General features: G+C 33.6%; 1 protein-coding gene across 1 annotated transcript; it reads left to right on the top strand.

Annotated features, from left to right (window-relative positions):
- Positions 1 to 7,946: 7,946 nt before the first annotated feature.
- LOC132051692 (reticulon-like protein B1) lies at positions 7,947 to 10,964 on the top strand. Its single transcript, XM_059442867.1, has 5 exons — positions 7,947 to 8,239; positions 9,806 to 9,986; positions 10,066 to 10,207; positions 10,343 to 10,412; positions 10,526 to 10,964. The coding sequence occupies exons 1-5, from the start codon at positions 8,053 to 8,055 to the stop codon at positions 10,693 to 10,695; spliced, it is 750 nt and encodes a 249-aa protein (XP_059298850.1). The 5' UTR covers positions 7,947 to 8,052; the 3' UTR covers positions 10,696 to 10,964.
- The last annotated feature ends 4,505 nt before the right edge of the window (positions 10,965 to 15,469 follow it).

The raw sequence follows: 15,469 nt of genomic DNA on the forward strand, positions 1-15,469 counted from the left end.
ATATTGCTAATTGTTTATAGTCCATACATACTAATGAAGCGAATACGTTGAGACATACATTGTGATGTGGAATTAGTGAAGAGGGTTAATATAATCTTTCTTGTTGAACTTGTGATACTATTTGATACATGGTACTTGATGAATTGACCATTGAGAGTGATGTGACAACATTACTATATATATGGAAAGGCTCAAATGTGACTTAGATCATGGGCTCGTGGTCCGATGTTAGTTCCGAAGACTAGAGTTACATTGATATGACCCGCGTCCGAGGTTCGATCCGAAGCGGAGGTTTATGATCGAGTCCGAGGAGTGAGTCCGGAACGAGTGGTACATGGACACCATAGGTCCCCTGCAGGTCATGACTACTGAGCAATGATCATCACTGGCCATACGTGTACGGTGGTATTTAGTCAGCGTGCATTGCATTACATTGCATCGCACATCATCATATTTTGTATTGTACATAATTACATTTTTATTCGCATTATTATATGGCTCGTTTACTTCTCGATTTTGGCGTGGTTCGCCGGAATGGTCGTTGTGGTATTGATATGATCCGACCGAGTTAAATTGTGGATTAGTGACTCTCACCAGGAAGGAGCTTGGACTTATGATTATTAGACGAGATTGTTCGAAACTTGACGACTTGTGGTTTAGAAGCTTCATCAGGGCCGTGACTCCGTTATGAGACATTCCGTGACTTGGATTTGAGTGTTGCGTGCTTATCCGTTTATCTTGTTGATTTTATACTTATATGCGTGAGCTAAACTTAGTCGCCTATGATGCTTACCCGGTACATAGTGTTTGTACCGATATTACCTCCGTCGCACCATTTTTGAGCGTGCGATTGTGTTCGAGATTTCATCCAGGCTACATCTCTAGCTTGAAGCTAGTTTGCTCGATCAGATCCGAGGGTGAGCTTCTACCCATGCCATGCCACCTAAAGCTCTCTCTTTCCAGATGTCTATTTTTATTCCAGACATTCGTTGTTATTACATTTGAGATATACTTCATTCTTTACACATTGTTAGTTAGAGTCCTTGTACGATGACTTTCAGATTCTGGGGGTGTAATATATAAGACTTCCGCTTTTATATTATCTATTAGTTATGACTTGTTTTATTTATCCATTCATTCACTTATCTATTGACTGTTAATAAATGATTAAATAAGTTGAAATTGCCTAATGATTAATGGATTAATGGGTAAGGGTTCGCCTACTAGTGATAATAACGTAGGTGCCCGCACGATCGGTAACTCGGGTCGTGACATACATATACCTTTGTATATGTTCATTTTGTATATAAGAAAATACCAAGAGAAAATAATTCCTCTTATTCTTAATTCTTTTGCTGGGTTATTATTTTGTGAAATCTTTATTAGATTTTGGCTCCTAATTTTGTACTAGAAGAGCTTGTTGAATCTTGGGGGATACACCTACACCGAGTGAATTATCCTTAAGGATAGTGTCTTCGACACGCCTCAAGCTTTCAAGAATTTCTTAGTATTTTCGTATTTTTGACAAAAAAAATTCAACAATCTTAAGGATAATTCTTGGTGTCATGAAGCACGGAAAATCTAACCTTGTTTTGTTGACGAAAGTCTTGTTTATGTTCTTGATGATTTTGATACTTTATGGTGTATACAAGAGTGAAGTGTACAAGATTAGTGACGTGATCGGGTGGACATTTACTTGTTGCTGTGATTACAAATCATGGTTGGCTAGTAAAACTTTTGGCGTTGGAGGTTCTACTCTTGTTATACTTTCAACTATAATTGTCTTCGCTAAACTACTCAACTTTTGGAATTATGCTACTAAAGTATGTAAGTATATCTCTACTCTTTTTAATGAAAATAAACATGGTTACAAGCCCAAAGTTATTAATAAAACTTTCAAGGAAAGTCTTGGGAAAATTGACAATCCTGCCGAGTCAAAAATTAATTTGGATGAAGCAGGTGATATTATTTTTGCGGTCATTTCCCTAGAGAACATTGAGACCAGTGTGAGTGACTGGGTAATAGACTCTGGTGCTACTAGGCATATTTATGCCAATAAAAATAATTTTGTGTCTTACACCCAAGTCAATAGAGGAGAAAACTTTCTTGGTGATTCAAGAACCACTAAAGTTCTTGGAAAAGGAAAAGTTCTTCTTAAACTCACATCTAGAAAAACTTTGGCTTTAACTGAAGTATTGCATGTTCCTAATATCCGAGCCAATTTGATTTCTATGGGATTATTAGAAAAAGCTGGAGTGAAGGTTTTATTTGAATATAATAAGGTTGCTTTAATAAAAAATAATGGTTTTGTGGGCAAAGGATAGTGTAACCATGGCTTATTTGTACTCAATGTTTCTCATGTTGAGAATGAAAAAAGTAGTACTTCTGCTTATTTGATTGATTCTTTTGATTTATGGCATGCTAGACTTGGACATGTTAGTTCATCTTATATTAATAAAATGCATTCTGAAGGACTTATTTCGAATGTTAATTTTTCACATATTGATAAGTGTGAAATTTGTGCTGAAAATAAACAATTTAAGAAATCGTGTGCTTCTGTCTTTAGAGAATCTGATTTATTGGATTTAGTGCACACTGATTTGGGAGACTTGAAACAAACTATGACTAGAGGTGGTAAAGGATTTCGAATGTTAATTTTTCACATATTGAGAAGTGTGAAATTTTCGAAACTAAAAAATTTAAGAAATCGTGTGCTTCTGTCTTTAGAGAAACTGATTTATTGGATTTAGTGCACACTGATTTGGGAGACTTGAAACAAACTATGACTAGAGGTGGTAAAGGATATTAGGTCACATTTATAGATGACTTCTCTAGATATACAAAAGTATATTTGTTGAAAATAAAGATAAGCTTTTGAAATGTTTTTATTGTATAAATCTGAAGTAGAAAATCAATTGAATAAGAAGATCAAAAGAGTAAGATCTGATAGAGGTGAAGAATATATTTTGTTTAATGAATTTTTTGAAAAGGAAGGAATTATTCATGAAGTTACTCCTCCATAACCCGAATCAAATAGGGTAGCTAAACGGAAAAATAGGACTTTAAAAGAAATGATGAATTGCATGCTGGTTAGTTCATGTGCACCTGACAATCTTTGGGGTGAAACTATTTTGTATGCTTATCATTTACAAAATAGAATTCCTTACAAGAAATCTGGAAAAACTCCTTATGAATTGTAGAAAATTTATCCTCCTAACTTAAAATATTTGAAAGTAAGTGTCTTGCCAAGGTTATGTTACCTGATCCTAAAAAAAAAAAAAAAAAAAAAAAATAGGGTCTAAGACTTTTGATTGTATGTTTGTTGGTTATGCTATTAATAGTACTGCATATAGATTTCTTGTAATCAACAGTGATGTGATTGAACGCAACACCATAGTAGAAACAAAAAATGCTGAGTTCTTTGAGAATATTTTTCCTTTAAAACGTGATAATATTTCTCATGTTCCTACTTTTCAAAAAGAAAGTACTTTTAGTGTTCCTGTTTTCCAAAATGATTTTGAAAATGAAGATTTGAGAAGTAAAAGGACAAGGATAGAAAAATCTTTTGGTAATGATTTTTAAACTTATATTATTGATAATGATCCTTTAACTTTTTTCTGAAGCAATTCTTCTTCTCATGCATCTCATTGGAAAGAAGCCATCAAATCTGAAATAAACTCCATTTTACAAAATAATACTTGGGAATTAGTTGATTTACCTCCGGGGTATAAACCCATTGATTGTAAATAGATTTTCAGAAGGAAATATAATCCTGATGGTTCTATTGATAAAAGTTGGACTTGTTGCTAAAGGCTTTACTCAAAAAAAAATATGATTATTTTGATACTTATGCTCCAGTGACTAGAATTTCCTTTATTTGTATTTTATTTGCATTGGCATCTATTCACAAATTATTTATTCACCAAATGGATGTTAAAACTGCGTTTTTAAATGCTGATTTAGAGGAGGAAATTTATATGGAACAACCCGAAGGTTGTGTAGTGGCTGGTCAAGAAAATAAAGTTTGTAAATTAATAAAGTCTCTATATGGTTTAAAACAAGCTCCGAAACAATGGCACGAAACATTTGATGAAGTTTTGTTAAGTAATGATTTTATCTCTGTTGAAGTAGACAAATGTGTTTATACAAAACTTGTTGATGGTCATTGTGTTATTATATGTCTTTATGTGGATGACATGCTTATCTTTGGTTCTAATCTTGATATAGTAAATGATACCAAAAAAAATTTGTCTTCAAATTTTGACATGAAAGATAGGGAGAGGCAAGTGTTATTTTGGGCATAAAAATAATTAGAGACAATGATGGGTTGATGTTAACTCAACGACATTATGTAGAAAAAGTTCTTAAAAAGTTTGAAAATTTTGATGTGGTACCTGTGAACACTCCTTTTGATTCTAATAATCACTTGAAAAAGAATCATGGAGAACCTATTTCTCAAAATTATTATGCTCAAATTATTGGTAGTTTAATGCATTTGATGAATTTTACTAGATCTGATATAGCTTAGGCAGTGTGTAGATAGAGTAGATATACTCATAATCCTAACAATGACCAGTGGAATGCATTAAGAAGACTTTTGAAATATTTGAGAGGTACTATGAACTACGGTATTAAATATAGTGGATTTCCCGCTATACTAGAAGGATACAGTGATGCTAACTGGATCTCTAATTCAGGTGAGACAAAATATACTAGTGGTTATGTGTTTACCCTTTGTGGGGGCGCCATAGCATGGAAATCAGCCAAACAGACCATAATTGCAAGATCAACTATGGAATCTGAATTTGTTGCTTTGGAGTTGGCTATTAATGAGGCTCAGTGGTTGAGAAACTTCTTAGCAAGTATTCCAATAGGAATAAAACCAATACCTTCTGTGTCTATACATTGTGATTGTCAAGCAGCGATAGCTGTAGCGAAAAATAAATCTTTTAATGGAAAAAATAGACACTTACGTTTGAGACATAATGTGATAAAGCATATGCTGAGAGATGGAATTATTTCCATAGATTATGTAAAGTCAGAAATGAATTTGGCAGATCCTCTGACTAAACCTTTGCAAAGGAAAATGATATCTGAAACATCGAGGGGAATGAGACTTATTATGTCAACTTGAAAAGATCAACAATGATGGTAACTCAACCTATGTGATTGGATATCTCATGAATTAGGTTCATATGGGTAATAACAAGTTATGAGTTGATCAAAGGTGCACTATTATTTTATGTCCCTTCCTATGGTGTGTGAATATAGTGCAAAACTGCAAGGCAAAGTGAGGTTGTGCTATAAACTCTTAATCAATTACTATATCCTTTATAAAAGTATCGCATTGCTCGCGTAATACACTTGATGAGTGGACCTATATGAGTGTGGAGTGGTGCCGCTTCTATGAAATTGTGACGGATTTCTAGAGCACTCATGAATACCAGGACATGCGCATGGCCTTTTAGCGTAAAACCGCGATAACGATAAAGATTGTGCGAGTATAATGTGATAGAATAAGACCATGGGCTTACAAAAGAATTCTTGGTTCATAGAAATTCTAAACTTCATCAATTATTTTGTCTAGGTCTGGTTCATAGTCTACGCGACACCAGATTCAACGCATTATATTCATATGTGAAAACGTAGCAAAACTTCTTATTTTATTTCTTATTATTATTTTGAGATATATGGGCGATTGTTAGAAAAAATAATCTTTTTCTTAGTATCTCAAAATAATGAAAGGACCAACGGTCAATTGAATTTAATACAAAGATTTTATTACTATTTTATTAGCCTTAAATGGCAACATTCATTTGCTAAAATATGGCTTTAGTCAAACGATCATAATAATTTGGTCATTTGAAGACAACATTTCTTGGTCCTATATATACCTTTGTATATGTTCATTTTGTATATAAGAAAATATCAAGAGAAAATAATTCTTCTTATTCTTATTTCTTCTGCTGGGTTATTATTTTGTGAAATCTTTGTTAGATTTTGGCTCCTAGTATTTTACTAGAAGAGCTTGTTAAATCCTGAGGGATACACCTACACTCAGGGGCGAATTTGTATGTAAATTTTGGGTCACGTGAACACATGGTCACTCGACTAATCTCGATATTTTATGTGTATAATTCTGAAAATATATCTAATATTAACTAAGTGAACACATGGTCATTATAGGCTGAGTGGAGCACCGGTCAAAGGTTATCTTTGTATTCTCAAGGTTACGGGTTCAATCCCCAGCTTGGGCAGCTTTTTTAATTTTTTCTATTATTTTCTAAAGCTACCTTTCTACCTTCCTTTTTATATTATTACTCAAGTAAAAAAGTATTTTACTTCATATTGCATCATATACTTTTCTTTCCTTTATTTTTAATTATACCAAGTCCCAAAAAGTTAAAAAAAAAAAAAATTAAAAAATCCATGACTGCAACGATAAACTCATGAGTCATGACAATCAAGAAACTTAGAAACCCATAGTTGATACTTAAGCTGCAAGTCAGCAATGAACCCATCAAAATCCATCAAGTAAAATTAAAGTCCCAAGTTTCAAAAGGCAAAATCTATTCTCCATTCCCATATTTATTCTCTATTATAATATTATTCTCTAATCCCAAAACAAAATATCTCGAACAACAAGTGTGTCCGATAAGTCTTGAATTCGAATTTCGAACACCCTTTTGGTCTTTTTATTGATTTTTGAATTTGGGTTTCTGAATTTTATTGATTTTTTTGAGTTTTTGAATGTTGGGTTTATGGGTTTTGACTTTTGAAAGCTTATTTTCTTGGTTTTTTTTTTGAATTTTGGGGTTTATGGGTTTTAAGGAATTTAACAAATTTTCATTTTTAGGTTGGAGTCATCATTTTGTTTAGAAGGAGAAGTACCATTTGCACTGCGGCCGTAAAGTTTTGGACATGTTGGATCGTATTTGCACTAAATTTCGAGCTCGATAGACAGTAATGAGCACTTCTCTATAATTTTGAATGCGAAAGGAGTGTGATTCCTCTAATTTATTATAAATGTGGAAGGGGGTGGTTCCCTCATAGTTGAATGCAAAAGGGGTGTGATTCCTCTATTTTATTATAAATTTGGAAGGGTGTAATTCCCTTTTTTTTGAATGCGAAAGCGGTGTAATAGAAGGGTTGTTTAGTTTTTTGGATTTTATTAGCTCTTTAGTCTTATGATAGGCCCTTGGATTTTTGTCAGCTCTTTAGACTTATGAGAGGTTTTTGTTATCTTTGTATGAGTTGATATTTCCTTTTCTTTTGTAACCATGCATCTCTTTGATGGCATTGTAATTATAAAACAACTTACTTCTTAAAAAAAATGTAATTGATTATCTTTTGCTTGGGAAGTTGATGTCCCCATAAAAATTTATATCTTATCTTAAATTAATGGTGAACCCATCCTCATGAAATTCTGGATTCGCCTCTGCCTACACTGAGTGAATTATCCTTAAGGACAGCGTCTTCGACACGTCTCAAGTTTTCAAGAATTTCTTACTATTTCTGTGTTTTGTACAACAACTTTACAACAAGATGTGCACCTTGAACGGTCTAGACAAAATAGGGTATATTTGAACCATTTATTTTGATAAAGACCGGAATAACTTTGTATGAATAGTATAATATAATATAAGGTAAAATCAATTCTTTTATAGTAAGCGATAAATTTGATCCGTTTCCCTGTGTAAAATTATTATTCGTATAAACTGTTATAAACATGCTATTAAATTTAAAAGTAAAAAAATAGAGTAATTTTCTATTATCAAAATGTACAATCAATTTTTTTGAAGTTGAACCCAAAAAAAAAAAAAAAAATAAAAAAAAAATAAAGAAGATAATTTTTGTTCATTGATTTGCGTTATTTACGAGCCACTTGGTTCGGGAACCGAACCTCACGTTCAAAATCGCCCCATCTTAAAAAGCCTTTTTATAACATTTCATCATTCCCACTCATACGTACTCAAGCGAAACGAAAAATCACGCACTCAAAAAGCGCCTCTTTCGTAACAGCAAAAAACACACGTCCCCCATTTACCGGCAATGGCAACAGATCACGCCGGCGATAACGACTCATTTGTTGATTCCGTTATGGAAAAATTACACGGCGGTCACGATTCTTCTTCTGAAGATGAGAAGAAGGTTAAACAATCACCGGTTGTTAAGGCTAAGATCTATCGTCTTTTCGGTAGAGAAAGGCCTCTTCATAAGGTTCTAGGCGGTGGAAAACGTACATTACTCAAATCTCTCTTATTATTTATTTTAAATTGCAGATACTAATATGTGTATGATTGTATGTTTATCTGAAGATATGTGTAGGTTTATTCAGAATGTCTGTCATTATGATTCAATTTTGTGTTTATTACTCCAACTGTTCCTGTGTGATACTTTTCGCTTTTCCAGAGTCAATTTGACAACATTTTGAAGCTAAATTGGATTATTTTAAGATTAAAATTTATATATTTGACAACTACACGAAAAAAGTACTAATAAGTTGCAAATTAATTTGGTGAAAAAATGTATCTTAAAATATTGGGCAAAATTCATGCAGTTTGAATCTCGAGAAGTGAAAAGTTTGCCATAAATTAGGAGAGAGTACTAATATGTATACGAATGTATTCTTATCTGAAGATATATGTAGGTTATTCAGAATGTCTGTGATTTTGATTCAATTTTATATTTATTCCTAACACATTCATTTTAGGGAAAATTATGATCTATGTCTACTGGGAGAAAATATTTATGCCACGTAGCCCATGTTTTCAGTTTATTACCCATATTTGTGTATAAACACCTTTTATACACTATTATACAAGGTTGATACATTATGTATAATGCTTTTACCCCAGGTATAATGTTGTATAATATTGTATATTGGGTTACGTGGTGTAATATTTTATGTTGAGCTGTATATTTTTGAAAATTTCCCCATTATTTTTGGTCTCCTGATGGTTGAACTGTTATTTATCGATTTGAGTTTCATTATAGTATTATGTTGCTTCAAAATTCGGATCCTCTTCCTAGGTTATTTAATTGTTAATTCTTCTCTCTTCTCGTTTTACCATTTTAGTGTTGTAAAGTGACACAAAACGTCCTGTGGTTCAAAATGGAACTGTTTGTTTTTAAAGAGGTTTCCATCGACAAAGATATTCTTGGATATTTCATAACTTGACCAGTTTTGCAATTTTCATTGTTGCTCACATTGGACACTAGGCAAGGGATTGTAGCCACTTAAGCTTTGAATTTTCTTTAGAAAAAAGAATATTTGGAACAGAAGTCTGTCTTTTGCAACATGATTTGTACTGGCAAAAGGAAAAAGCAAGGATGAGAGTGTCAAAAAAAAAAAAAAGAAAAAACTTGAAGACAGTATGATCGCTTCATTATATCTGAGAATCCTGTCAGATCTACCCATCAGAAGTATTTGAGTGCTAAGTAATGTCCTGCTGAAGAGTTGATACGTGAAGGATTTGAAAAGGACAGGGCTGTTTTCTATACTGCATTAGCTTTTCTCTCAATTGGAATTTAAGGGCATACTGGCGGAGTTTGATTTGTCCTGTAAGATATAGTAAGACTTGGTGAAATTATTAGGTTTTGACATTAATGACTTGTTTATTTTGCTTTAGATTGGAAAGGCCGGACTCCTTTATCTTCTGTGCTCCAATATCTCCTGCTAGGCTTTCTAAGTATTTTAACAACTTCAATGAACACCAAATCTGTGTGCTGTTACGGAAACTTTTCTTTCTGTATCTGCTTGTTTATGTATGTATATATACTAATAATTTCCTATCAATGACAGCCGCTGACATTTTCCTATGGAGGGACAAGAAAGTTACAGCTGGCGTGCTTGGTTTTGCCACTGTTATCTGGGCACTTTTTGAGTTGCTTGAATACCACTTGCTCACACTTGTTTGCCATATTCTAATTGTTGCCTTAGCAGTGCTTTTCCTGTGGTCCAATGCATCCACGTTCATCAACACGTATGTATATTTTTGTATTCACAATTTATTTGTCCATCTAATAGTTACATGAAGATTCACATTGAAAGTTATGCACCAGGGCTCCACCTCAAATTCCAGAAGTCGTTCTGCATAAGGATATTGTCCTTGGTGTTGCATCCGCATTGAGGATTGAAATCAATAGGGCCCTTGAGATCCTACGGGATATTGCATCTGGGAAAGACTTGAAGAAATTCCTCGTTGTATGTGCATCTAGCTTTATAATTGAAGTCCATAGTTTGATAGTTGCTTTAGGGCTCAAGTTTCTTCCCACTGGTTCACCTCTTTGAGTTTCATGTCACAGTATTGATGTAAAGTATTTGACATTGTACGTGCAGGTCATTGTTGGCTTGTGGGTAGTTTCTATATTGGGGAATATCTGGAACTTCCTCACCTTGTTTTACATAGGTAAGTAACAAATTCCAATTCTGCTAACTGGGACTTTGATTTTTCAATGCTAACTGGGACCACACTATTTGTTTATTTGATTCTAATTTGCATCTTCCATTCTCTGGATGCAGTTTTTGTGTTACTGCATACTGTACCTGTGCTCTATGAGAAGTATGAGGACAAGGTCGATGCTTTTGCTGAGAAGGCAGAGGCAGAGATCAAGAAGCATTATGCTGTTTTTGACGCCAATGTTCTTAGCAAAATTCCGAGAGGTCCACTTAAAGGCAAAAAGCTTGAATAGAGACTAATACGTGGTGTCACTATGTTCATATTGGAGTTTTCCAGTTTTCCAGATGTGTGATTCCTTGTTTTAGAGCCCTTTAGTTTACTGGCTTTGCTTTATTACATGGTTTATAAATGAAAGAGTATGGCATTTTGTGAGGTAGTTTTGACTTCCACATTTAGTTTTGGCTTCCTTTTTAGTTAAATTGTGGAAGACTGCTGTATGATCTTTTAGCAGTCAAGATGTACTGCTTTGCCAAATTGAAATTGAAATTGAATTTTCAGCCCTTTTACTGAATGAAGATAATGGGGAATACTCAAGTTACAGTTTTCACTTACGCCAAGTTGAAACACATATTGTCTTGGTTTCCTAAGGGTGGTTGCAGTTGACATTGTCAGGGACAGGACAGTTTTCAGAATCGGTATGAAAGTCTCACAAAATAGTCGGTGTAATGGACATGATGGTAACCGAGAATTGCCAGTCTCCTGGCATTTGCAGTCAATCCATTGTGCTTCGGTATGCATGTGCTTGATTAGTATCAGCTGCATGCAGTTCTGATTTCTACACAGCTTTCTTATATTTCCTTCACTCCAGTGACGTATGTTAAAGCATCAAACAATTGATGCTTGTTATCCAGGAATTCTTTTCTCAAAATACCTCTACAAAAAAGAATAAATGAGTTTGTAACTCGGTATTTGATCAAATTCGAGATGGACAACCTGTTCTTCTTGAACATACCATTAGAGGGTAAGGAACTTTTTCCCATTACCACTATTCATTTCTACGTGGTGATAAAAGTAAGTATTGGTACCGCTGACTTCAGAAAAGTTGTTGAAAAGACTTTATAGACATGTCCACTTGAAAGAATAAGATTGTCCAGGATGCAAGTTGAAAGACATTAAGGGTTGAATTTCTAGGCGTAAACCCATATTGAAAACAAATTTATGGTATTTTCAACAGACAAAAAAGGGGAAAGATACGGTAGATTACTATATGAATGAGGGTCTACCCAAATGCTATAGGAAGTACACAATACATGCATGAATGTTAAGAAGTTTGCAGTCTTCGGACATACAAGTTTGCAGTCTTCGGACATACTCGGCCTTTATGAAAATTTCCCATTGAACAGAAAAATTATAACCACAAAGCAAACTTGTAAGATGGAGCAAGAGCCAGATAAGAGTATATATGTTCCTCAATCAAACTTAGCTAGTTAAAAACCTACCAAAAAGCATCTTCAATGCATGGCTAATGAATTTACAAAATACAACGGAAAGTGAATCTTTTAAATGAGTGGAAGTACGCTATCCGCTCAGACTAGTTGATAGTTATGATGGGGACCCTTGGAACCCACGGATTAAATTGATCCTTGCGGACAACTTCTTTTAAAGCAAAAGATAAGGAAAGCAGGTCCTTGGCTTGCAATTACTTAGAAGAGATTTGACTCATCACAGTTGATGGATACAAATGTGAGTTCACCATTCGATATAATCCCGTGCTTCAAGGTCGTGAAAATCGAATAAAAATATAATTAGATATACATTCATATTTCACTATCTCAATTCAAATTCATGTCTAATTTTTGTCTGCCACGACTTAAATCTCCCATTCTCAAATGACCCCTGCGACCTACGGTGACACTATATTCAGAGTGAGAAACGCACTCACACACTGACAACACATAATTGTATTCAAATATTATCATTTAATTTGAACAATCTTCTGTTCTATTGCTAATTTGCTATAACTTCCAGCCTATAAACAGCCCATTTCGGATTGCATCGTTGGACTTGGTCATCGTATAAAGGAATTCACATTCAGCTTCAGTTAGGTACGTGTTTCCTGAAATATATAGCTACTTTCCCTCTCTTTCAAAAACAAAATGCTGGATTCTAGGCACCAACTTATTGATTCGACCTTTAAAATTTTTAGCATTGAATTTACAATACGGTACAATTTGAATGAAAGAAAATGATCTTCCAAAAATATCCTGTATTTTATTTTCATATATTTCTTATGTGCAAAAAGTAACAAAATTTGTAATTGAACACAAAACTAATAGATATTCCATATAAAAAATATTGAGTTCGATAAAACCCGTAGCTTAAAAGTTACATCCGCCTCATAGCCTAGTAGATCTAATCTTCTTTTGACTTATCTTTTTCTAAATTCCACAGTATTACATTCTGATTCCTACTACCAACTCAATGTCCTTATTTTCCTCAACGGTGCTCTCGGTCTTTTATTCTCTCTCTGAAAGCATACAACTGTATTTGCGTGTTCAAATTATAGACAACATGTTTCCCCATGTTTTACGTACATAAATTACGCTGAAAAATGCGGCTTCTAGGATTAAATCTACAGCTAAGATCCAATTAGGATTAACTAAGTAATTACTCTTCTCACTATATAAAGATTTTTTCCATATTTCACGAAACTAAATTACGCCGAAAGAAATGCGGTTCCTACGACTAAATTAGTGGAGATTCAGTTGGAAACACTGCATTCATTGTACAAACTTATTTTGGACGCAATTCATGCAAAAACGCAAATTCTTGATATTAAATTAATTCAAGCTGCTTGAATATTGCTTTTTTGATTCATTCTCAAGTAATTGTACATGCTAAAAAGAAAGAAATCAAAATTGCTTTAGCAAGTTAAAAGACTCCCAAAAATTTGGTGTATTATTTATAGGATTCAACTCATATATAATGTAGTACGGTACTATCAAATATTATTTAACATATAGGTTGCCTTATTTCTGAGTTATAAATTCATCTTATTATAGGCAATTACCTATACTATTCTTTTAAGTAGGTTGATAGTGTAAAGCATATTCGTGTATACGAAATATATTCTTAATGCAAGTTCCCTTGTGCAACAAATTAGAGTGGTCATCTCAAGAAATTAAAAGCCGTTATATGGATTCATCTTATTATGGGCTGTTAGCTACGTACTTCTAGTATTCTTTTATGTAACCTAATTGTGTAAAATATATTTCTAGTATATAAAAGTTAATTAAACTCTTAATTATATAGTCCTTGGTCATCTCAAGAAATTAAAAGCCGTGATTGACCTAATTAACCATCTGATTGCTGTATTATGTGTAAATCTATCATAGCTACGGTATAATTTAGACATGCCTAATACATTGCTGTATGCAGGGGCTTTTTCAATAGATATAAACAATTACACACGTCGTGTTTGACTTAGAGATGTATTTTTTAATGGTTTCGTGTATAATTAGTTGCTAGGCAGTCATTTAATCGACGGCTCAAGTCCGGAGCCAAAATGGCTTCTTTTTACAGCCATTACACCAAAATGGCATGCCTTTTTTTTTTTAAACCCAAATGGGTATTTCGTGCAATGTTGCACGAAATGCAACAAATTTTTTTTTTTTTTTTTAATTTCGTTTTTTATATTAAAAACGAAATTAAAAAAATAAAATTTGTTGCATTTCGTGCAACATTAACTTGTCTTCTTTAGCAATGCCATAAAATTTGACAAAGAACGAAATACAACTATCCTTGTGGTGAAAGCACGTTTCATTTCAAGTTATGCCGGACCGGCATAACTAAACATAACTAAAAGTACGCCTAAGCGGACTTTTGGCTAAACACAAAAGTGCAGGATCAAGCATAACTAAATATAACTAAAAGTACGCCTCCAAGATATTCACTTGCATTTCTAAGAAAGTATGCCTCGGATCGAGCTTGCATTTTAATCTTCTTATGCGGATATTGTTCAACTCACATGCTTAATCTCGGTTTACAAATTAACAACAATTAACATAAGTATGAATTCGACTTGAGACAAGCAACCCAAGCGATATGTCCAACTTAACGGAATATAAGTCTTAGATTTTTTCGAATCGAGCTATTAAATTTAAAGTAACCATAAAACTTTGCGTCCATGTAATGAGTTTGTGGTAATTAAGTTATATCCCAAAGAAATTAACAAATCAATATTTACGTGATTCGTGTGGATCCTCGTATATATACTTCAAACCTAACAATAAATTGTTCGAATTAAGCGAATAGTAGTTAGTATCTCACGTTAATGACAATGGGTTCGTGCCCCTACTGTGGTGTTTAACAATTAACATACTGCTATACGAATGCAACCCATAATTAGTTTGGAATGACAAATACATATATATGCTTCAAGGCAAAAGTACGCATAAGGCATAAGTATGCCCCCATCGGCATAAGTTTGATAATTCGTTAACAAATTTATGCGATGGTATACCAATGGGCAAACTTGTATCTTTGGACCGGCATAACTTTGTGAAGGAATTATCAAAGTTATCTGGGACCGGCATAACTAAACATAACTAAAAGTACGCATCCGGTGGACTTTTGTTAAACTTCTGACTAATAAAATCTACGGGATCCGCATAAAACTTTGCGTCCATGACAGTGAGTTTGTGGTAATTAAGTTATATCCCAAAGAGTTGGAGTGGTCAAAAACATTGAAGATTTGTCTATGTATTAGTGTCCTATGTAATTTTATGTTTTTTCTTGGTTCTGGTAGTAGTACTAATTAGGTTGAAGTGAAGTTGTACTTAGATGATTAACAATGGTTGTAGTACTAATTAGGTTGAAGTGAAGTTCTATTTAGATGATTCACAATGTAATCTAATTTTGGTTAGCATATTGAATATGATTATGATGACTTTGTGAAGCAATACGTTATACCATCTCGGTTAGTAATGGTTAGCCTATTCAACATGTTAACACTAACAAACATTCAATGGAAAATCTTGAACAGAAAATAGCAACTACCATTTCAA

The sequence above is a fragment of the Lycium ferocissimum genome, chromosome 4 (assembly GCF_029784015.1).
Source record: "Lycium ferocissimum isolate CSIRO_LF1 chromosome 4, AGI_CSIRO_Lferr_CH_V1, whole genome shotgun sequence".
Lineage (NCBI taxonomy): Eukaryota > Viridiplantae > Streptophyta > Magnoliopsida > Solanales > Solanaceae > Lycium > Lycium ferocissimum.